Below are 23,927 nucleotides of genomic sequence, written 5' to 3'. Positions count from 1 at the left end.
AGAGACAATGTCCTCACGTGTAGGGTGCGTGTGCGTCCTCCCACTCGGTCCCTGGCTTCCAGCACCACGACATTGACCCCCTGCTCATGGAGGAGCTTCGCAGCTGAGAGACCTGCAAGAGACAGGGCCAGAGGTCAACGGCCAACCTGTGACCAAGCAATGGTCCTCCGGAGCGAGGGAAGAAACATGGTGGGTGGAGGTGGGGTGGGGGGAAGCAGAGGATTCCAAGAGCACAGATTCCCGAATCGTTGAAATCGAAGTAAGAAAATCCCAAAGCCCCTGAGGAGCCTCTGCTGGAGGAGGATTGAATTGTGAAGCAGAGAGACGTTATGTTAAACCCGTGTAGAAATTTCACCAGGCCGTCACTTGGGATGTACACTCCTGGTCTTTGGAATCCCCAAAGGATACGGAGTCACTGGGGAAAACTCGGGAGGGATTAGACCATAAGACCATAAGACATAGGAGCAGAAATTAGGCCATTCGGCCCATCGAGTCTGCTCTGCCATTCAATCATGGCTGATAAGTTTCTCAACCCCATTCTCCCGCCTTCTCCCCGTAACCTTTGATCCCCCTTACCCATCAAGAACCTATCTATCTCGGTCTTAAATACACTCAATGACCTGGCCTCCACAGCCTTCTGTGGCAATGAATTCCATAGATTCACCACTCTCTGGCTAAAGAAGTTTCTCCTCATCTCTGTTCTAAAAGGTCTTCCCTTTACTCTGAGGCTGTGCCCTCGGGTCCTAGTCTCTCCTACTCATGGAAACATCTTCCCCACGTCCACTCTATCCAGGCCTTTCAGTATTCTGTAAGTTTCAATCAGATCCCCCCCTCATCCTTCTAAACTCCATCCAGTATAGACCCAGAGTCCTCAAACGTTCCTCATATGTTAAGCCTTTCGTTCCTGGGATCGTTCTCGTGAACCTCCTCTGGACCCTCCCCAGGGCCAGCACATCCTTCCTGAGATACGGGGCCCAAAATTGCTCACAATATTCTAAATGTGGATTGACTGGAACGAGGCGACCATTGGGACCTTAACGCCCCGTCAGGGTGAGACTGAGCGAGGCCGGGGCTCGTTTAGGAGAGGGTGGGCTGAGGTGGGACCCTGAGAGCAATCTTTACACACATGGAGTGGGGGTGGGGGTTTGACGGGGCAGATGTGGACATTCCGCAGATTCTGTCAGACCCGCTGAGTTTTTCCAGTTGTTTTTGTTTTTGTTTCAGGCAGAGACAACAGTTGCCTCCAGGAGGTGACGAGGGGGGGAGCGGTGGTGGGGGTGGGGGTGCTGTAGAAATAGTTCCGCTCCGCTGTTTGCAGTTTTGGACCCTGCTGCATCCCATTGAGAAATTCAGCCCCCGGGGACTCAGCTGCTGACAGAGATTGGCTCCCTCTTGCAGTCCTGCCTCTCGCCAGCAGGGGGGACACTGCCCTACTGGGAATGGCCAGAGAACTGTCCTATCAGCTGCTGTGGGGGGGGCCCATTCTTAAAGGGGAAACGGCAGCTTGAAAGTGAGTGGGCCCCACCTGTGGGCGGGCTCAGGGAGAGGACATTCCCACCCGCGTTGGCTGTTCAATGTAGAAGCCCGGACTGGGTTACGGCACAGAAGGGGGCCATTTGGCCCATCGTGGTCCCTGCTGGCTCTCTGCAAGAGCAACTCAACTAGCCACCACCACCCCCCCCTCCCAGTCACCACCAAGGGGGTTAGGGATGGGCAATAAATGCTTGCCCAGCCAGCCACACCCGCCTCCCGTGAGAGGATAAGAAATAAACTCCGCCGCCCTCTCACCATAGCCCTGCAAGTCTTTTCTCTTCGGGTAATTTACCCAACTCAAATCGCGATTGTACCTGCTTCCCACCTCACTCTTAGGTAGCGCATTCCAGTACTGAGGGAGTGCCGCACTGTCGGAGGGTCAGTACTGAGGGAGTGCCGCACTGTCGGAGGGTCAGTACTGAGGGAGTGCTGCACTGTCGGAGGGTCAGTACTGAGGGAGTGCCGCACTGTCGGAGGGTCAGTGCTGAGGGAGTGCCGCACTGTCGGAGGGTCAGTACTGAGGGAGTGCTGCACTGTCGGAGGGTCAGTACTGAGGGAGTGCCGCACTGTCGGAGGGTCAGTGCTGAGGGAGTGCCGCACTGTCGGAGGGTCAGTACTGAGGGAGTGCCGCACTGTCGGGGGGTCAGTGCCGAGGGAGCGCCGCACTGTCGGAGGGTCAGTGCTGAGGGGGTGCCGCACTGTCAGAGGGTCAGTACTGAGGGAGTGCTGCACTGTTGGAGGGTCAGTGCTGAGGGAGTGCCGCACTGTCGGAGGGTCGGTGCTGAGGGAGTGCCGCACTGTCGGAGGGTCAGTGCTGAGGGAGCGCCGCACTGTCGGAGGGTCAGTACTGAGGGAGTGCCGCACTGTCGGAGGGTCAGTACTGAGGGAGTGCAGCACTGTCGGAGGGTCAGTACTGAGGGAGAGCCGCACTGTCGGAGGGTCAGTACTGAGGGAGAGCCGCACTGTCGGAGGGTCAGTACTGAGGGAGAGCCGCACTGTCGGAGGGTCAGTGCTGAGGGAGTGCTACACTGTCGGAGGGTCAGTGCTGAGGGAGCGCCGCTCTGTCGGAGGGGAATAAAAAGCTGCAGAGTTCGGTGGCTAGACATGTTCGGCCAGTAAAATAAAATGCCTGTAATTGTCCCTCTGCCTCTGCTGACCATCGAACTGCCCTCTGGGCTCTGCAGCAACACCGGGTAATGGGTTGGCCAAACAAAGAGAGCCTTAAAGGGGAAAGCACCGCCCCTCCCCTTTAATCCCGGTGCTTTTCCTGAACGTGGCCAAAGCCCCTTTGAGGACTCACCGCTGGCCGGCCGGAGAGAGGAGGTGAGAAGAATTAAACGGGTGCCCGGTTTGCTTTGAACTCACCACTGATCCCGGCTCCCAGGACAATCACGTCGTGCATTGCAGAATCAGATCAACACGGGGAGGAGGGGAGGAGAGGGGAGGAGAGAGTTCCTTTTGGAGTGTCCCAGGGGCTGGACTTGCTCCTGACTCAGGCTCCCCTGAGCTCAGAGCCTCCGACCGATGGCCTGGCTAATTTCGGGTGGCTGTTGCTCGGTCTCTCCCTGCTCCTCCTCCCTGCCTTTGTCCTCCCAGGGTCCACCCCTCTCCCTGAGTGAGCAGATAACCCTTAAAAGGGAAACGCATCGAGTGTTTTTTTTAATCCCCTCCTCCTCCCCTGTCAGACTCCAGGAGGAACAAAGGACCGATTGAGGATGAACCCGGTACAGTCTACGTAAGAGATAGGAGCAGGAGAAGGCCATTCGGCCCCTCCCCTCTCCAGCCCGCTCCGCCATGAACTATGACCATTGGCTGATCTGATTGTGGTCTGAACCCCACCTTCCCGCCTGTCTCCCCCACCCCCCCCATAACCCTGGCCCCTCGAACTGAGCCTTGGATATATTCAGTGGCCCGGCCTCCGATGGGGAAGAGAGATCCACAGACTAACAACCCCCTGAGGGAGGACGTCCCTCCTCCTCTCCACCGGGAGTGGGAGACCCCTTATTTTTGAAGATGCGTTGGCCGTAAACGTCTGACTTACAAGGAGTGTTTGAATTCGCCAGTGGATTTGGGCAAACAGCCCTCAGTTTTAAATTGGGAGTTTGAAAGTGCATCCTTATCAAATTCATTACCTTTCTCTCATTTTTCTCCCCCCCCCACCTCTTTCCCTCTGTTTTTCTCTCTCCTTCCCTGCCTCTGTGGGATCTTCCTGTGCGTAAATCCTTCCATCGCCTCCTTCCGCCTCTGTAGCATCGCCCTGCTTCCGACCCATCCCGGCTCATCGGCCAATGAAGCCTTCATCCGTTGACTTTGTTACCTCTGGGCTTGACTATTCCAACCCTCTTGTGCCGGGCTCTCATCTTCCCACCTTCAGTCAGCTTCAACTCACCCAACACTCTGCTGCCCAGTGTCCTAACTTGCACCTCTCACCCGTGGTGCTCGCTGACCCACATTGGCTTCCCATCGCCCTTTTCAAATCCCCCACCTCCCCTCCCATGTCCCCTCCCCTCTCCCTATCTCTGTAATGCCCTCCAACCACAAAGCCCTCCGATCCTGGCCTCTTGAACATCCCCCGATTTCCATCGCTCCACCATTGGCGACCGTACCTTCAGCTGCCTGGGCCCCTAAGCTCTGGAATTCCCTCCCTAAACCGCTCTATCTCTCTCTCTCTCTCTCTCTCTCCTCCTTCAAAACACTCCTTAAAACCGACCTCTTTGACCAAGCTGATGGCCACCTGTGCCGAATTTCTCCTCATGTGGCTTGGGGTCAAATTCTCAGCGAATCATAGAGGTCTACAGCAGAGAGAAAGGCCCTTTGGCCCATCGAGTCTGAGCCGGTCAAACAAGTACCTAACTATTCTAATCCCATTTTCCAGCACTAGGCCCATAGTCTTGTAGGCCATGGCATTGCAAGTGCACATCCAAATACTTCTGCAATGTTATGAGGGTTTCTGCGTCCACCACCCTTTCCAGTTCCAGATTCCCTCCACTCTCTGGGTGAAAGAATTCTTCCTCACATCCCCTCTAAACCTCCCGCCCCTTACCTTAAATCTATGCCCCCTGGTTATTGATCCCTCCACCAAGGGGAAGAGTTCCTTCCTGTTCCTACCCTCTCTTATCTGTTTGATGATTGCTCCAGTCAAGCACCTTGGGGTGTTTTACTATGTTACAGGTGCTATATAAATGCAGGCTGTTTTTGATGTTGATTTTACAGTTTGGCGAATGTCTGGCAAGCCCTCCCCCTCCCAAGTGAGGAGCAGCGTGCAGGGTCGGGAGACCTCCTGAGCAACATTTGGGTTCCAGGCAATTTATTACACGATAATTTTCCAAGTAGCATTTTGTCCACACAGGGTGACTCTTAGAAACATTCCACGTTCCCGACCAGCGGGACTCAGCGCGACGGGAGAATTGTCTGTCCGGAACATTCGGAATCAGAGGGAATGTCTGTAACGATGGAAAGATGGGGAGGGGGGCAGTGGGGGAGGGGGGGGCGAGGCAGAGAGGAGGAATGAGGAAGGGAGAAATAGAGAATGAGAAAGAGAGGCAGATGGAGAGGAAAATGAGAAAGGAGGGGGGTGAAAAGAGGGTGAGGGAGGGGAGAGAAAGAGAGAGCGAGGAAAACAGAGAGGTAGGGAGAGAGCAACATTGAGGAGAGATGAGGGAGGGAGACAGCAACATTGAGCAGAGATGAGGTAGGGAGGGAGCAACACTGAGCAGAGATGAGGGAGGGAGAGAGCAACATTGAGCAGAGATGAGGGAGGGAGGGAGCAACATTGAGCAGAGATGAGGGAGGGAGGGAGCAACATTGAGCAGAGATGAGGGAGGGAAAGAGCAACATTGAGCAGAGATGAGGGAGGGAGAGAGCAACATTGAGCAGAGATGAGGGAGGGAGGGAGCAACATTGAGGAGAGATGAGGTAGGGAGGGAGCAACACTAATGGAGAGATGAGGGAGGGAGAGAGCAACATTGAGCAGAGATGTCATCATGAGAGTTTTTTAAAAATACTTTATTCGTTCACAGGGTGTGGGCATTGCTGGTTAAGTTTATTGCAGGAGGGTGAGTGAGTCACTGGGGTACTGAATTTATTGCAGGGGGGTGAGTGAGTCACTGGGTTACAGAGTTTATTGCAGGGAGGTGAGTGAGTCACTGGGGTACAGAGTTTATTGCAGGGGGTGAGTGAGTCACTGGGGTACAGAGTTTATTGCAGGGAGGTGAGTGAGTCACTGGGGTACAGTGTTTATTGCAGGGGGGTGAGTGAGTCACTGGGGTGCAGAGTTTATTGCAGGGGGGGTGAGTGAGTCACTGGGTTACGGAGTTTATTGCAGGGGGGGTGAGTGAGTCCCTGGGGTACAGAGTTTATTGCAGGGGGGGTGAGTGAGTCACTGGGTTACGGAGTTTATTGCAGGGAGGGGAGTGAGACACTGGGGTACAGTGTTTATTGCAGGGAGGGGAGTGAGTCACTGGGGCACAGAGTTTATTGCAGGGGGGGTGAGTGAGTCACTGGGTTACAGAGTTTATTGCAGGGGGGGTGAGTGAGTCCTGGGGTACAGAGTTTATTGCAGGGGGGGTGAGTGAGTCCCTGGGGTACAGAGTTTATTGCAGGGGGGGTGAGTGAGTCACTGGGGTACAGTGTTTATTGCAGGGGGGGTGAGTGAGTCACTGGGTTACAGAGTTTATTGCAGGGGGGTGAGTGAGTCACTGGGTTACAGAGTTTATTGCAGGGGGGTGAGTGAGTCCCTGGGGTATGGAGTTTATTGCAGGGGGGTGAGTGAGTCACTGGGGTTCAAGGTGTTGGAATTTTAAAACAAATCCTTTCACAAAATAACTAACGCAGCGGTGAAAATTATTTTTTTAAATCATCTTCCGAGTCCAAGCAAATTGCATGAATTTAATAAATCAATAAATAAATAAACAAGGTCCGCTGCTTGGGACCTGCCAATAAAGTGCTCGCGAGTGCGGTAGAAAGGTCTGGGGGGATTGTTGCCACTTTAAATGGGCCGGGATTCCCGAAGGGGGTTTCCCCCCCACGTGGGGGACCGACGCCGCTCCTAGCCCCGCCTCCTCGCAACTGCCATTGGTCGGTTCCTGAGGTCCTCTCTCTCCCCCTATCCCCGCCGATGCCCCCAGTCGCTGATTGGTCCGCGCTGTTTGAGGGGCGGAGAGAGGCGGCGCTGCGTCGTGCGTTGGCGTCAGGACGCTAGAACGTCATCTTCCCGCGACGCACTCCCTCCCAGCGCGCCTAGTCCCAGTGCGTCACGGAATGAGTCGCCAGGCTCAGCGTCCGACCTGCAACTGAAATAAACCGAAACAAAATATAAATAAGTCGGTTTTGGGAAGTCGGTGAAGGGATGCGAGGTGGATGGAGCCTTAAACCACCCTAGGGAAAAAAAAACTCGCGCCTTTCACATGAGCTCGGGCCCCACCCCTTCCCGGGGGGGGGCGATGAACGGCCCAAGCAGAACCTTTTTTGAAAAGGTCGGAATGCAGGGAATATGGCAGCCTTTCGGCGCACAGCAAGATCCCAAGCAAATAAACAGCAAAGCAATCATAATGACCGGGTTAATCCTGCTTGGATGCAGACGGGAAGAGTACCTGGCTTGTCTGCGACGCCCCACTTAGTCAAATAGTCAACCATCGCTATGAGTAGGCTCGTGCACGAGGGTGGCAGTCACTTGGGGCCGGGTGAGGGTGGCAGGTGCTCGCGGAACCGTATCCCAGTCAAGATCAGTGCGTTCAGGGTATGGGTCTAGTTATGTATCTAGACTAGTAGTCCAGAGGCCTGGACTAATAATCAGGCCAACTCGGGTGCGACTGAAAAAAGAGACATGATGTCGAAGATTTTCACCTTGCACTCATCAGGACGGATGCAAGAATGCCAAATTTCAAAGGGAACAACAATTCATACTGCATGAGAAAAGGGTGATGACTGGTTTGGAAGTTGACACTGTTTGGTTGAGGCGTTGCCATAGAGAATGTACCAGCAAATTAATGCTGCTCCCCCCCCCCCCTCACCTTATCCACTATGCTTTTGTTTAATTCCAAAAAGACAGAATGTCTGGACATGTTCCTTTTGCCTGCAGAGGACAGGTCTCTGCATATGAATATATGTAGCTTCTAGCAAGCGTAAGTGAGCCTGAATCATTATCTTAAATTGGCTGTTAATGTTATTCTTAGTGCACTCAGGGTTGTTCATCAAGTGCTGTCCAATCACAGAATCACAGCTAACGGTTTCTAAAGGTGGTCTAGCAAGACCTCCTCAATTGTGTCAAACTGAGGGCAATGAGGGAGGGGCAATGAATGCCACTGACACTCACATCCTGTGAAAGGGTGATTTAAGAAAAAAAGACAATGTTCAAGGTAACCTGTGCTTAGATTACGAGCGTTTGAGGGCCACAGTGAAATTGGAAAGCTTCTCGTTTATCCCCATCGTGAACAGTCCCTGTTGAAGAGATGCACCGACTTACCGTCCATTCCCTTCAGAATCCAGGGATTAGCAGACTTGGAGGAGCAGGAACAGGGGGATCAGAACTGGGGAAAAGAGCAAAGGAATGGGGGCTCGGGTCCGGCTGCTCCCATTCCGGGCTCCATGTATTTTCACGTGATGTGGATCGCGCTCTGCAGCCAGTTCCGTGCGCTCCGTTGTTGAATTCCCCTGATGGTGATGCTGTTGTGCGACAAGGGGATCAGCCGTGTGATTCCCTGTGCCTGGCCCTGTAAGGGTAGAGAATTCTGTCAATTTTCTCATGGAAGGGGAAGCACAGGCAGAAATGGGAGCAGCAGTAGGCCATTTGGCCCCTCGAGTCTGCCTCTCCGTTCAAGACAATCATGGCTGATCTTCTGCCTGAGCTCCATCTACCTGCACTATACCGTTGTCAATGTTGCAAATTTTGTGACAATTGAGTGCATGACTTAGTTACAATTAAGAGCAGCTCATACTAATTAGGGAAAGGTTAAAGCACGTATATAAGAACTACTTTCCTGTATATGGGGCGGACATACAGTTGTGTGTATGGGATGGGAAATGCAGACTGCACTTATACTGAGGGGAGACTGTTTGGAGAGGAATCATGGTCTGCACTTATATTATACTGAGGGGAGACTGTGTGGACAGGAAACATAGTGTGCACTTATATTATACTGAGGGGAGACTGTGTGGACAGGAAACATAGTCTGCACTTATATTATACTGAGGGGAGACTGTGTGGACAGGAAACATAGTCTGCACTTATATTATACTGAGGGGAGACTGTGTGGACAGGAAACATAGTCTGCACTTATATTATACTGAGGGGAGACTGCGTGGACAGGAAACATAGTGTGCACTTATACTGAGGGGAAACTGTGTGGACAGGAAACATAGTCTGCACTTATATTATACTAAGGGGAAACTGTGTGGACAGGAAACATAGTCTGCACTTCTATTATACTGAGGGGAAACTGTGTGGACAGGAAACATAGTCTGCACTTCTGTTATACTGAGGGGAAACTGTGTGGACAGGGAACATAGTCTGCACTTATATTATACTGAGGGGAGACTGTGTGGACAGGAAACATAGTGTGCACTTATATTATACTGAGGGGAAACTGTGTGGACAGGAAACATAGTGTGCACTTATATTATACTGAGGGGAGACTGTGTGGACAGGAAACATAGTCTGCACTTATATTATACTGAGGGGAAACTGTGTGGACAGGAAACATAGTCTGCACTTATATTATACTTAGGAGAAACTGTGTGGACAGGAAACATAGTCTGCACTTCTATTATACTGAGGGAAAACTGCGTGGACAGGAAACCGGTTCTGCACTTCTATTATACTGAGGAGAAACTGGACAGGAAACATAGTCTACATTTATATTACGCTGAGGGGAAACTGTGTGGACAGGAAACATAGTCTGCACTTATATTATACTGAGGAGAAACTATGGACAGGGAACATAGTCTTTAAACTGAGTGGATGGGAAACATAGTCTGTACTTACATTATACTGAGGGGAAACTGTGTGGACAGGAAACAGATTCTGCACTTATACTATACTGAGGGGAAATTGTGGACAGGAAACAGGTTCTGCACTTCTATTATACTGAGGGGAAACTGTGTGGACAGGAAACATAGTCTGCACTTCTATTATACTGAGGGGAAACTGTGTGGACAGGAAACATAGTCTGTATTTATATTATACTGAGGAGAAACTGTGTGGACAGGAAACATAGTCTGCACTTATATTATACTGAGGGGAAACTGTGTGGACAGGAAACATAGTCTGTATTTATATTATACTGAGGGGAAACTGTGTGGAGAGGAAACATAGTCTGCACTTATATTATACTGAGGAGAAACTGTGTGGACAGGAAACATAGTCTGCACTTATATTATACTGAGGGGAAACTGTGTGGACAGGAAACATAGTCTGTATTTATATTATACTGAGGGGAAACTGTGTGGACAGGAAACATAGTCTGCACTTATTATACTGAGGGGAAACTGTGTGGACAGGAAACATAGTCTGCACTTATATTATACTGAGGGGAAACTGTGTGGACCGGAAACATAATCTGTATTTATATTATACTGAGGGGAAACTGTGTGGACAGGAAACATAGTCTGCACTTATTATACTGAGGGGAAACTGTGTGGACCGGAAACATAGTCTGTATTTATATTATACTGAGGGGAAACTGTGTGGACAGGAAACATAGTCTGCACTTATTATACTGAGGGGAAACTGTGTGGACAGGAAACATAGTCTGTATTTATATTATACTGAGGAGAAACTGTGTGGACAGGAAACATAGTCTGCACTTATATTATACTGAGGGGAAACTGTGTGGACCGGAAACATAGTCTGTATTTATATTATACTGAGGGGAAACTGTGGACAGGAAACACAGTCTGCACTTATACTGGGTTTTGTGGATAAGCTTATGTTGAAAACAAACTGGCTCCACATCCCTCCAGAAACATATTAAGTGAGTTAACACCCTATCCCTTATTTCCCTGAGTGTCCAAAACTCTATCGATCTCGGTCATCAATATTATCGCATGGTGACAGCACAGAAGGAGGTCATTCAGCCTCTCCCGTTCCTGCTAACTCTCTGTTAAAGCAGCTCCTCTGGCCCCACTCCCCCGCCCCTGGCCTTTTCCTCGTAGCCCTGCAAATTATTTTCTCTTCAGGTCGTTATCCATTTCCCATTTGGAAGGCACGATTGAACCTGCCTCTACCACACTCTCAGGCAGAGCATTCCCGATCCTCAGCACTCACTGTGGAAAAAAGCTTTGCCTCATGTCGCTGTTGCTTCGTTTGGCAACACCTTAAACCTGTGCCCTCTGGCCCTCGACCATTCCGCCGGTGGGAACAGTTTCTCCCGAACTGGTTTGTTCAGCGCACTCAGAACTTGCGTCCGTTTAGCGTCTTTTACAGTAAAACATCCCTCAAGGAGCGTCACAGGGGCCAATTAACAGGCAATATTCGACACCGGGCCACATCAGGAGATATTAGGGTCAGGTGACCAAATAATTGGTCAAAGAGGTCGGCTTTAAGAAGCATCGTAAAGGAGAGAGAGGCAGAGAGAGAGAGAGAGGCGGAGAGGTCACGGGAGGGAATTACAGAGCCTAGGGCCCCAGACAGCTGAAGGCACAGCTGCCAATGGTGGAGCGATGGGAATCGAGAATGCTCAATGTCAGACTTGGTGGGAGAAGCTGGAGGGTTGTAAGGAATGGGAGTGGCTGCAGAGATAGGGAGGAGGGGGTCGAGGAGGGATTTGAAAACAAAACAGGAGAATTTTTAATTTTCACAGGATCGCAGAATTATTACAGCGCAGAAGGAGGCCATTCGGCCCGTCGTGCCTGTACTGGCTCCCCGAATGAGCCATTCTGCTGCCTTCTTCCTACAGCCCTGCGCATTCTTCCTTTTCAGATGATGATCCAACTCCCTCTCGAAGGCCTCGATGGGTCCTGCCTCCGTCGCACTCTCTAGGCTGCGCGTCCCAGATCCTAACCTGCTCGCTGCGTGAAAAAGTTTCGGCTCGTGTCTGCATTGCTTCTTTTCCCAATCTGTGTCCCTCTGGTTCTCAAACCTTCCACCAATGGGAACAGTTTCTCCCTGTCTACTCTGTCCAGACTCCCCCCCTCATGATTTCGAACCCCTCTGTCAAATCACCTCTCAACCTTCTCTTCTCCAAGGAAAGCAGTCCCAACTTCTCCAATCCATCTACGTAACCTGATTCCTCATCCCTGGAAAACCCTCTCATGAATCTTTTCTGCGTCCTATCTAATGTCCGAAGTTTGAGGTGTGAATATTCAACAGAACTGCTCACGAGGGGATTTCCTGACCAACGGTTTCACTCACCTTCCTGGACAGTTAATGTCACCTCTGCGCACACCTTCCTCCTGTGAGGGTTCATGGTGGTGACCTGACAGGCGTACAGTCCCCCGTCAGTCAGGACCAGGCTCCTCAGGCTCAGGGTGGCGTCTCCCTCTGCAAACCAGCCCCGCCCCAGCTCCGTCCTGTTCCCGAATCGGGGACCCGGCTCCGGGTTTTCCGAGTGGCTCTCCCGGCCGTACACCAGCGAGTCCCGCTCTCCCTCTCTGAGCTGCCACACCACCATGTACTCCCCGGGAGCCCCACCGTGCCAGCTGAACCGGCAGGGTAAATCGATGGCGTAACCGGAACGGGCCTCGATCCTAACCTGCCGCTTCCTGCAGGTCAGATGCGCTGTAGGGGACAGAGATGGGGTGTGAGAAGGATCTATCACCGTTGTTGTCAAACCCTCATAGTCAGTGCGAATTATCGGGCCTCCCATATCAGAGGCAGAGCTCTCTCAGAAACAAAGACTTGCATTTTTATAGGGCTATCCCGACCACTGTCCAGACAAGAAAGTATTTTTTGAAGTGCAATCACTGTTGCAATGTAGGAAATGCAGCAACCAATTTGCGCACAGCAAGCTCCCAACTACAGCAGCAGATAATCTATTATTCCTAAAGTTGATTGAGGGATAAATATCGATCCAATACATTGGATTTTTAATGGTACATTAATTATAGTAATATTTGGAGATGAAGGGCATCGTTTAATTAAGTACCTAGAGCACTTATAAAGAGAGAATGCCAGGAAACTGGGCGTTAGAAAGTAGGAGGCAGACATATGGAATGCTGCATTCTGCAAATAAACCACCAATCAAGAAAAGGATTTGTGTCCAGTTTCATCCATCAAGGCTTTGGATTGATTTAACAGGTGTTTCTCCCCTGCTCTTCCTTAAAATAGTGGCCAAGGAATCTTTGACATCCATCTACGAGGGCGTGGGTTTAACATCTCATCCAAAAGCCGGTATCTCTGACAGAGCAGCACTCCCTCAGTGCTGCCCTGGGGGAGTCCACTCAGACTCGGTGGTCTCGAGCGTGGATTGAATCTACGACATTCTGACCCAGGGACGAGAACTGCTGAGGGTGACCCCTCAATGACATTTCAAACTCCTTTCCAGGCTCCCTCCTTGTCCGTTGTCGTTACTGTGACTTCTTTAAATGTCCTCCAATACCTCCCCCTCCCCCTCGCCCTCCCTCCCTCCCTCCCCCCGCGCTGCAGAGCGGTGCTGATGCCTCTGTAGTGTTACAGGACTTTAATAGCTGGTACTGCCTGACATTGTAGCCCAACCTCTGTGGCCCTCCCAGGGACATTTAAACCCCAGCTTCCCTCACTCCATCAGAGGAAGTAAAGTTCGGTTGTTACGTTGAATTTCCAGCAGAGAAACAGGCCATTGGGCCCACTCTCTCTCCATGCTGATTTTTTACGCGCCACAAGAGCATCCTCCCAACCCCCTCTTCATCTCACCCCGTCAGCATATCCGTCTATCCCTTTCTCCCTCGTGGGTTTATCCAGCTCCCCCTTAAATGTATCGACACTGTTCACCTCGACCGCTCCCTATGGGAGCGAGTTCCACATCCTCCCCGCTCCCTGGGTAAAGAAGTTGCTCCTGAATCCCTGATTGGACCTTCCGAACAGCGCTGCGGGTGTTCCTACACCGCGCGGGCTGCAGCGGTTCAAGAAGGCAGCTCACCACCAGCGTCTCAAGGGGCAATTAGGGACGGGGGGGGGGGCGACCAATGACGGTCCAGCCAGCGTCGCCCGCGTCCCACGAACGTATAAATAAATTTAAAAATCTGATACTCGCGGCCCCTCATCTTGGCCTCCCCTAAAAGTGGAAACATCTCGTGTTGAGCCCTTTCATAACCTTCAAAACTTCTTCAAAGCCCCTGGGCACTTCTCTTTTTCTAGAGGAAACACGCCGATGGGCCGAGTGGCCTCTTCCCTGCGCCGTAAGCTTTCTTTGGTTTCTACAAAAACAGCCCCGGCCTGTTCAATCTTTCCTAATAACTATAATCTCTCATCATCCTGTGAATCATTTCTTGTGCTGTCTTACAGGTTGCGTTTCTATTCTTGGTTGAAACGCTTATTATCTTCCCCTGTCTCTGAACTTAAATCGCTATCTGACCGCATCCTGGTTTGTGATGTCTCGTCGCTGACTGACTGAGTGAGTTGCCTGTTGTCGGATAACGACCGAAGGGCTTTGTCGAGTTCAGGACCCATGTCCGCGGCACCTTAAGCCAGTCGGCTTGGGGCGCTGGGGAACATGAAATGCCGGTAGAAGGGGGTGGGGGGCAGCAGGGGGAAGGTGGGCCAAATGGCCCGTTTCACCGCCGGAGATTGCACGCCTGCGGCTCTCGGGGCACCGTCTGCAGACCGCCGGCAAGCCCGCCCGGGTCCTGGGTGGGCACGGCCGCTGGCTGAAGACGCCAGCCGCCAGCGGAGCCGTGTGCCAGAGCGCCCCAGAACCGCCCCCCCCCCCCTCCCCCAACCCGGCCACTCGGGTGTGACGTCGCCACAGCCAACACGGCAACGGCGTCTGGCCAGCAAGGCGGACGCCGCGGCTGGTTTTGGTTTGGTTAGCAGCGCGTTGAGGCTGCTCAGAGAAGGCTACGGTCACTGGTTTTTGGACGATGCACATCAGGATGTCTCAAATAAACAGGTTCTTCTGAGGAGATTCACCAGGACGTTGCCTGGGATGAAACATTTAAGTTATGAAGAGAGGTTGGATGGACTTGGGTTGTTTTCGTTGGAGCAGAGAAGACTGAGGGGCGACCTGATTGAGGTGTACAAGATTATGAGGGGCATGGACAGGGTGGATAGGGAGCAGCTGTTCCCCTTAGTTGAAGGGTCAGTCATGAGGGGGGCATAAGTTCAAGGTGAGGGGCAGGAGGTTTAGGGGGGATGTGAGGAATAACTTTTTTTACCCAGAGGGTGGTGAGGGTCTGGAATGTGCTGCCTGGGAGGGTGGGGGAGGTGGGTTAGCCTCACATCCTTTAAAAAGTATCTGGATGAGCACTTGGCACGTCATAACATTCAAGGCTATGGGGCCAAGTGCTGGTAAATGGGATTAGGTAGGTAGGTCAGGTGTTTCTCACGTGTCGGTGCAGACTCGATGGGCCGAAGGGCCTCTTCTGCACTTTGATTCTGTGATTCTTGTATCGATGTTTAACATGAGGATACCTACACTTTCGTTTCTGGCATGAATTAATAACTTACTGATAATATTTCATGGAAAATAAATGCACATAAATTTATCACATTGAGTCACAAAAAAAGCAGTGAAATATTTACAATCCTGATGTTATTTTTTTGCGGGTAACATGTCAGAGTGGGTCCGATGGCTGGCCTGCCTTGCCTTGTCTAAATGGTCCACAGGCGATCAATGTTGAGGGCGGCCGCTCTATGTGTTATGGACTAGAGGGGGAATTCCATGTAGTGTCCCCCCCACTGCCCCCTGCCCCACCCCCACCCCGGTGGCCTCTATTGAGTCACACAGGACAGGGAAGTCCCCTCTGCATTGTGGTCTCCTCTACATCGGAGAGACCCAAACGCAGACTGGGTGACCGCTTTGCGGAACACCTCCGGTCTGTCTGCAAGCATGACCCAGACCTCCCTGCCGCTCGCCATTTCAACACTCCTCCCTGCTCTCATGCCCACATGTCTGTCCTTGGCCTGCTTCATTGTTCCAGTGAAGCCCAACGCAAACTGGAGGAACAGCACCTCATCTTCCGACTAGGCACTTTACAGCCTTCCGGGCTGAATATTGAGTTCAACAGCTTCAAATCTCCCCTCCATCCCCACCCCCTTTTTTTTCATTCCCTTTCTTCATTTTTTTTTTTACCCACTTGTTTTATTTTTATTGGTTTATCCGTAGTTTTCTCTCCCTTTTTTAAATCTCATTTTCTATCCTTTTCTCCCCTCCACCACTGCCCCTTTCCCACCACCCCACCCCCTCTACAGGGCCGTCTTGTTACTTGTTCCAAGCTGCTCTTTCACACAATCGCTACCCTTTGTTCTGCTATAATCACATTCTGCTTTCCTTATCTTCACGCCATCACCAGCAGCTTTTTTGGCACTAACCACTGCCAATAACAATCCCTTTGTCCCTCAGTTCATGACATCTTTGTCAATCCCTCCTTTGTCCCCACCTATCGCTGGCCTTCTGTCCAGCTCCACCTGCTTCACCCCACCTTAAACAGTATAAATTTCATCACATTTCCCCTTCTCTTCAGCTCTGAAGAAGGGTCATACGGACTCGAAAGGTTAACTATGTTTTTCTCTCTCTCTCTCTCTCTCCCGCGCGGGTGCTGATGGGTTTTTTATTCCCAGCGTTTTCTGTTTTTAACTTCAGCGTCCGCAGTGTTTCGCTTTTTAACCCGAGGAAAGTCCCCAAAACGCCCGTGTCACTCATCAAGCTTCTCATTGTACTCAGGGGATTGGCTGTGTGTGTGGGTGGGGGGCGGGGGGAGGTTTAACAGAACTGAAAGGATTCCTTTTCGGTTTGTTTATCGCCACTGGGAAAATGAAAGTGGGTCTGTCGCGGGGGGAGAAACTTTTCAAAACTTTCCAAAGTCTGTCCCCAGCTCCCTTCGGTGCTGTGAGCTGCACTGCAATTTCCCCCCCGCACCCCCCACCCCACCCCATAACCCCGGCTGTTTGCGGAGTTTCCCCGAGTTTCTGTCTGAAACCATTGGGAGTCCCTAGGGTCAATCGCAGCTGGTCTCACGCCTGCTGCCTCTCCAAGAGATCAGAATCGTCATCCAGGCTACGCCCGCTAAGACCCCCGCTGTTGGGAGACCTCCACACCCCACCCCCCACCGTTGAAAGTTGAGAGAGGGTGGGACCCTCCTGCTCCCCTCCACCCCCCCTCTTGAAGTGAGAGGAGTGGACCAAAGAGTGGGTCGAGGATCGAAAACGCTCGGCCGCTTTTCTTTCTACAGACCCCTGCCTCGGCTGGGAGCTGGCAAGGGATTCGCTTCCCCCCACCCACCCCCCCCGCCGACCCCCGCCGCTGCCTCACTGACCACCACCCACCCCCACCCCGCTGCTCTCACTCCCCTCCGCCCTGAATTGAGGCCCTGCTGCCCGGTGAATGGACAGCGCAAGCGCTGACAAAGCGGACGAACTGGGCGCTGGGGGAGCAGAAACGCAGAAAGGCGGGGAATGTGGAAAGGAGGCCATTCGGCCCATCGCGCCTGTGCCAGCAAGTTGGAGCTGCCCAGCCTAATCTCACTTTCCAGCTCTTGACCCCCCACCCCCCGTACCCCCCGTGGGCTTCTGGCACTTCAAGAGCAGAATTCAAGTATTTCTTTTAAAAAAAATGTGACGAGGGGTTTCTGCCTCTGGCGCCATTTGAGGCAGTGGGTTCCAGATTCCCCCGTGAAAACCATTTTATCCTCAACTCCCCTCTAAACCTCCTCCCAATTAGTTTAACTCCCTGGTTTACTGAGCGCTCTGCTGGAGGGAAATAGGTCATCCCTCGTCCACTCCATCAAGGCCCCTCATCACCCTATAAACCTCTCCTCAGCCTCCTCTGTTCCAAAGAGAACAACCCCAGCCTGTTCCGACCTTCCCTCGCTGCTAAAACGCGCCAGTCCTGGGAACATCCTCTGTAAATCTCCTCCGTCCCCTCACTAGCACAGTCACTTCCCTCCTGTCAGGGGGTGACCAGAAGTGTACACTGCGCACGAGCTGGGTCTAGAAAGTGTTTCCGACCGTTCCAGCATAACTCTCCTTATTTTCCATGAAAAGAATGCATCCCGTTTTGCCGTCTTAATCATCTTATCTCCCTGTCCTGCCACCTTCGGAGGTCTGTGCAGTCCACGGTCCCTCTGTTCCACTACACTTCCACTATTGATAATGTATTTCCTCACCTTGTCTTGGCATCAGTACTGCACAGGTGGAGGCCAATCAGCCTATCGAGTTCATGCCAGCTCTCTGTAGGCAGTCCCATTCGCCCCCCGCCACACCCCCGCTCTATCCCCGTATCCCCTGCGAGTTTATTTCCCTCGAGCGCCCATCCAATTTCCTTTTGAAATCATTCATCGTCTCTGCTTCCATCCCCACCTCGTGGGCAGCAAGTTCCAGGTCATTACCGCCCGCTGAGTAAAAAAAGTTCTTCCTCACCCCCCCCCCCCCCCCCCCCCACCCCTCACCCCACCACCCCCCGCAAGCCCATATCTCTTGCCCAAAATCTTAAATCTGTGTCTCCTAGATCTTGTACCATTAGCGGATGGGAAGAGCTTTTCTTTGCCTACCTTATCTAAACCTGTCATAATCTCGTGCGCCTATGTCACTCTCCTTTACTCCAAGATGAACAGCCCCAGCTTCTCCAACCTAACCTTGGAACTGATGTTCCCCCATCCCTGGAACCATCCTGGTAAATCTCCTCTGCACCTTCTCAAGGACCCTCACATTCTTCCATCCCGGACACACCATCGATCAGCAACGTGCTCTGCATTGCTATTAACCCACTCTCTACACGATATGCCAGAGGAGTGTCACTTACCTGCCCCAGTCATCCCAGTGAAAAGCATAAGGACAAGACCCAGTTTGACGATCTCCATGCTGCTCTGATACCACTGCTACTGAGCTGATGTAAACTGTGACTGAGTGATTTTATTTATCATTCTGGACATTTCCTCTGAATTCCCCATCGTTAAGAAATCCCCCATGACTAATTTAATTTGGTTACAATTTGAATTTTACAGGAAACGTTCCCTGGATAAACCCCTTACTTTTCATTTGAAACATCTCAGCAAAGGTTGAATTCCTGGGATGAAGGGGGTTTGCTTCACAGAATCACAGAGTGCAGAAGAGGCCCTTCGGCCCATCGAGTCTGCACTGACACGTGAGAATCACCTGACCTACCTATCTAACCCCATTTATCAGCACTTGGCCCATAGCATTGAATGTTATGACGTGCCAAGTGCTCATCCAGGTACTTTTTAAAGGATGTGAGGCAACCCACCTCCACCACCCTCCCAGGCAGTGCATTCCAGACTGTCACCACCCTCTGGGTAAAAAGGTTTTTCCTCACATCCCCCCTAAACCTCCTGTCCCTCACCTTAAACTTATGTCCCCTCGTGACTGACCCTTCAACTAAGGGGAACAGCTGCTCCCTATCCACCCTGTCCATGCCCCTCATAATCTTGTACACCTCGATCAGCTCACCCCTCAGTCTTCTCTGCTCCAACAAAAACAACCCAAGTCCATCCAACCTCTCTTCATAACTTAAATGTTTCATCCCAGGCAACATCCTGGTGAATCTCCTCTGCACCCCCTCCGGTGCAATCACATCCTTCCTATAATGTGGCGACCAGAGCTGCACACAGTACTCCAGCTGTGGCCTCACCAAGGTTCTATGCAGCTCCAACATGACCTCCCTACTTTTGTAATCTATGCCTCAATTGATAAAGGCAAGTGTCCCATATGCTTTTTTCACCATCCCACTAACATGCCCCTCCGCCTTCAGAGATCTATGGACACACACGCCAAGGTCCCTTTGTTCCTCAGGACTTCCTAGTGTCATGCTGTTCCTTGCCAAATTACTCCTTCCAAAGTGTATCACCTCACACTTTTCAGGGTTAAATTCCATCTGCCACTTATCTGCCCACTTGACCATCCCGTCTGTATCTTCCTGTAGCCCAAGACACTTAACCTCACTGTTAACCACCCGGCCAATCTTTGTGTCATCCGCAAACTTACTAATCCTACCCCCCACATAGTCATCTATGTCGTTATTATAAATGATGAATAATAAGGGACCCAGCACAGATCCCTGTGGTACACCACTGGACACTGGCTTCCAGTCACTAAAGCATCCTTCTGTCATCACCCTCTGTCCCCTACAACTAAGCCAATTTTGAACATCAAATTACCCTGTATCCCATGTGCATTTGCCTTCTTTATAAGTCTCCCATGTGGGACCTTGTCAAAGGCTTTGCTGAAATCCATATAAACTACATCAACTACACTACCCTCATCTACACACCTGGTCACCTCCTCAAAAAATTCAATCAAATTTGTTAGGCATCACCTCCCTCTGATAAAGCCATGCTGACTATTCCTGATCAAACCTTGCCTCTCCAATTGGAGATAGATTCTCTCCTTCAGAATTTTCTCCAATAGTTTCCCTACCACTGATGTGAGACTCACTGGCCTGTAGTTCCCTGGCTTATCTCTACAACCCTTCTTAAATAGCAGAACCACATTAGCTGTTCTCCAGTCCTCTGGCACCTCCCCCATGGCCAGAGAGGAATTAAAAATTTGGGACAGAGCCCCTGTGATCTCCTCCCTTGCCTCTCTCAGCAGTCTGGGACACCAATCATCCGGACCTGGAGATTTGTCCACTTTTAAGCCTGCCAACATCTCCAATACCTTGTCACTCCCTCTATCAATTTGCTCAAGAACCTCGCAGTCTCACTCCCCGAATTTGATATCTTCATCCTCATTCTCTTGGGTGAAGACGGATGTGAAGTATTTGTTCAACACTCTACCGATGTCCTCTGGCTCCACCCATAGATTGCCCCCTTGGTCCCTAATGGGCCCTACTCTTTCCCCAGTTATCCTCTTACCATTGATATACTTATATATCTTGGGATTTTCCCTACTTTTACCAGCCAGAGCTTTCTCATATCCCCTTTGCTCTCCTAATTGCTTTCTTAAGCTCCACCCTGCACTTTCTGTACTCCACTAATGCCTTCGCTGATTTGCTTCCCTTGTACCTGCTAAAAGCCTCTCTTTTCCTTCTCATCGTATCCTGAATATCTCTGGTCATCCATGGTTCTCTGGGCTTGTTACTCCTTCCTATAACCCTACAGGGAACATGTTGAGCCTGTAACCTTCCCATTTCCTTTTTGAACCATACTCTCCTCCCACCGTCACTGCTCTTCTGTAGATTTCCCCACAAGTAGTTGTTCCCAGTCTACCTTGGCCAGATCCTGCCTTATTTTACTAAAATTTGCTCCCTCCCAATCCAAAACATTTTTTTGCAACTTGTCTATTTCTTTGTCCATAACAACCTTAAATTGCACCATGTTGTGGTCGCTATCACTAAAATGCTTGCCCACCACCACCTCAGCCACCTGTCTGGCTTCATTCCCCAGAATTAGGTCCAGCAATGCACCGTCCCTTGTTGGACCCTCCACATATTGACCTAAAAAGTTCTCCTGTACACATTTCAAGAAATCCACTCCATCCAAGCCCTTAACACTATGTCTATCCCAATTAATGTTGGGAAAGTTGAAATCACCTAATATAATTACCCTATTGTTTTTGTTTTTACACACCCCAGCAAATTGTGCACATATTTGCTCCTCAATTTCCCATCGACTATCTGGGGGTCTATAGTAAACACCTAACAATGTGGCTGCCCCTTTTTTATTCCTAAGCTCTACCCACAAAGCTTCATTCGATGCCCCCTCCAAGATATCATCTCTCCTTACTGCAGTAACTGACTCCTTAACTAATAATGCAACGCCTCCTCCTCTTCTACCCCCTCCTCTGTCTCGCCTGAAGATTCTATATCTTGGAATGTTGAGCTGCCAATCCTGCCCCTCCCTTAACCACGTCTCAGTGATGGCTACTATATCACAATTCCACGTGTCAATCCTTACCCTTAACTCATCCATTTTACCTGTAATACTCCTTGCCTTACTCCCTTGAAACTTATTGCAGCTGTACTTCCCCTGACTTGATTGTTTTACCGTATTATGATGTGCCCTTATTCTGCTAACATTCTGTGTCCCCTCCCTTGCCGAATGAGTTTAAACTCCTCCGAACAGCACTAGCAAACCCGCCCGCAAGGATGTTAGTCCCGCTCTGGTTCAGATGTAGACCGTCCCGCTTGTACAGGTCCCACCTTCCCCAGAAACGGTCCCAGTGATCCAGGAATCTAAAACCCTCCCCCCTGCCCCAACTCTTAAGCCACGTGTTCATCTGCGCTATTCTCCTATTTCTGAGCTCGCTAGCACTTGGCACTGGGGGTAATCCAGAGATTACAACCCTAGAGGTCTTGCTTTTTAGTCTACTGCCTAACTCCCTGAATTCTTGATGCAAGACCTCATCCCTCTTTCTACCTATGTCATTGGCACCAACATGTACCATGACCTCTGCCTTATCACCCTCCCCCTTCAGGATGCCCTGCAGCCATTCAGTGACATCCCGGACCCTGGCACTAGGGAGGCAACACACCATCCTGGAGTCATGTTGACGGCCACAGTAGCGCCTATCTGTTCCCCTGACTATAGAATCCTCTATTACTATTGCTTTTCCTCTCTTCCTCCCCTCCTGTACAGACAGGCTGCTTATGGTGCCAGAAGCTTGACTCTGTCTGCACTCCCTGGAGGAACCATCAGCCTCCAAAACGAAATACCGATTTGGGAGCAGGACCCCAGGGGACTCCTGAACTACCTGCCTGTTTCTCTTGGGCTGCCTGGTGGTCACCCATTCCCTTCCTTCCTCAAGCCCCTTCAGCTGTGGTGTGACTGCCTTTATAAACATGCTATCCACAATGCTCTCAGCCTCCCAGATGCCCCACAGTGTCCCCAGCCGCCGTTCCAGCTCTGAAACCCGAGCTTCCAGGAGCTGCAGCTGGACACACGTCCTGCACACATGCTGGTCCCGGGCATCCAGGGTCCGGGATGTTCCCGGCTTCCCACATGGAGCACGAAGAGCACACCACGGCTTTGAGCTCTCCTGCCATGACTTATCCCTTTAAATTAAACCTTTTAAATCAATTACTCTGGGGCCCTTCTTTCATGATCCTCGTTACCACGAGGAAAGGTTGAACAGGTTGGGCCTCCACTCATTGGAGTTTAGAAGAATGAGAGGTACCTCAAACAACATCAGTAAAACAGATTGCCCAGTCAATACCCCATTACTGTATGTGGGAGTTTGCTGTATGCAATTTGGCTGCCATATTTCCTACATTACATCAATGACTAAACGCGAAAAGGTGTTAAATTGGCTGTAAAGCGCTTTGGGATGTCCTGAGGTTGTGAAAGGCGATATAGAAATGTAAGAGTGTTTATCTTTCCTTACACCCCACTTCTTTTCCCCATCCACCCTCCCCTCAAAAAAATACCTGTGTGAAGATCATGGGCTCCTTCGTCACCGTGATGGAGATTTTCTATTCACTTGTCACATCCCTTAGCCTTCTGACTCTCTTCCCCCGAGGTTCCCCGGCACCATCCACCCTTTTCCCCTAACCCTTCCTCTCGTTCCTCCCCACTCATCCCTCACGCCCTTTCTGAGGTCATCATTTTTAAAATTCTCTCTTGGAGTTATGGCGCGGCAGATGATGTGTGCCAGGCAGATCAAATCCATGAGGTAAACTTTTTCACGCTATCACAACGGTTTTGCAATTTGTATTTGTTACGAAATGCATGCACTGAATTCAGAAGTTAAAAAGTCCATCAAGACCTTTAGAGATTTTTAAAAATTAAATTAAAATATTTATTAGCAAAATAAAATATTTCAAGCACATACATAAGACTACAATTACCACTATAATAACCTCTGAAATTCCTAATTAACCTGATCCCCAGTTAAACTCCCTTTAAGGCAACTATCCAAAAATAGATTTTATATGTAAAACAGACTCAGCAAATGAACACAATACCCTGGACAATGGAATTCCAAATGGCCTTTTCTCCATCTTCAGTTCTGTAAGACATTGGACTGATGCACAAATGCTGGACACTTCATTAAGGCTTTTCACACACTCCTATTAAATCTTGCATGGCCTTCTCTTGACACATAACCTTTCATTCTCCTTTAACAAAACTACGAGCTGTGGATCTATCTGCCTTCACTTACATCACTTGCTGTGATGTCTTTAAATGTTCCCTAGCCAACTCACATGCCCAGTTCAATCGTTCTCTGAAGTTTGATACAAAATCCAGGAGAGTAGTTTCCGAATTTTGACCCACCAATTCCTCATGAATAAACTTTAGTGGTCCCCTTACTTCATGACCATAGGGGAGGTGATGTAGTGATATTGTCGCTGGACTAGTAATTCAGAGACCCA

The 23,927-nt window shown here is 50.6% G+C and overlaps 2 protein-coding genes across 5 annotated transcripts in view; both read right to left on the bottom strand.

Moving 5' to 3' along the window:
- The window catches only part of LOC144671810 (amine oxidase [flavin-containing] B-like), a 39,681-nt gene extending 36,571 nt beyond the window's left edge, over nt 1-3,110 (bottom strand). The window contains exons 1-2 of one of the 2 annotated variants that reach the window (XM_078533857.1): nt 2,899-3,110; nt 18-112 (exon numbers count right to left, since the gene is read on the bottom strand). In XM_078533857.1, coding sequence (XP_078389983.1) covers nt 18-112; nt 2,899-2,935 — 132 coding nt within the window. In that variant the 5' untranslated portion in view covers nt 2,936-3,110. The remainder of the gene's footprint in view (nt 1-17; nt 113-2,898) is intronic. The other variant, XM_078533856.1, reaches the window with a different exon arrangement.
- Nucleotides 3,111-6,407: 3,297 nt separating this feature from the next.
- On the bottom strand, nt 6,408-18,479 carry LOC144671826 (uncharacterized). Of its 3 annotated transcripts, XM_078533880.1 has the most exons (4): nt 18,405-18,479; nt 11,882-12,247; nt 7,997-8,243; nt 6,408-6,824 (listed from the first exon to the last, which is right to left on the bottom strand). In XM_078533880.1, exons 1-3 carry the CDS (start codon nt 18,460-18,462, stop codon nt 8,023-8,025), a joined length of 645 nt encoding a protein of 214 aa, XP_078390006.1. In that variant the 5' UTR covers nt 18,463-18,479; the 3' UTR covers nt 6,408-6,824; nt 7,997-8,022. The 3 variants fall into 3 exon arrangements, with proteins under 3 accessions (XP_078390006.1, XP_078390007.1, XP_078390005.1); XM_078533881.1 differs by lacking the exons at nt 6,408-6,824; nt 18,405-18,479 and adding an exon at nt 17,770-17,797 and having other exon boundaries at nt 7,856-8,243; XM_078533879.1 differs by lacking the exon at nt 6,408-6,824 and having other exon boundaries at nt 7,857-8,243; nt 18,405-18,473.
- Between the last annotated feature and the right edge of the window lie 5,448 nt (nt 18,480-23,927).

The sequence above is a fragment of the Cetorhinus maximus genome, chromosome 34 (genome assembly GCF_964194155.1).
Source record: "Cetorhinus maximus chromosome 34, sCetMax3.hap1.1, whole genome shotgun sequence".
Classification (NCBI taxonomy): Eukaryota; Metazoa; Chordata; class Chondrichthyes; order Lamniformes; family Cetorhinidae; genus Cetorhinus; species Cetorhinus maximus.
The sequence above is the reverse complement of the archived record's forward strand: the minus strand, read 5'-3'. Positions and strand labels throughout refer to the sequence as shown.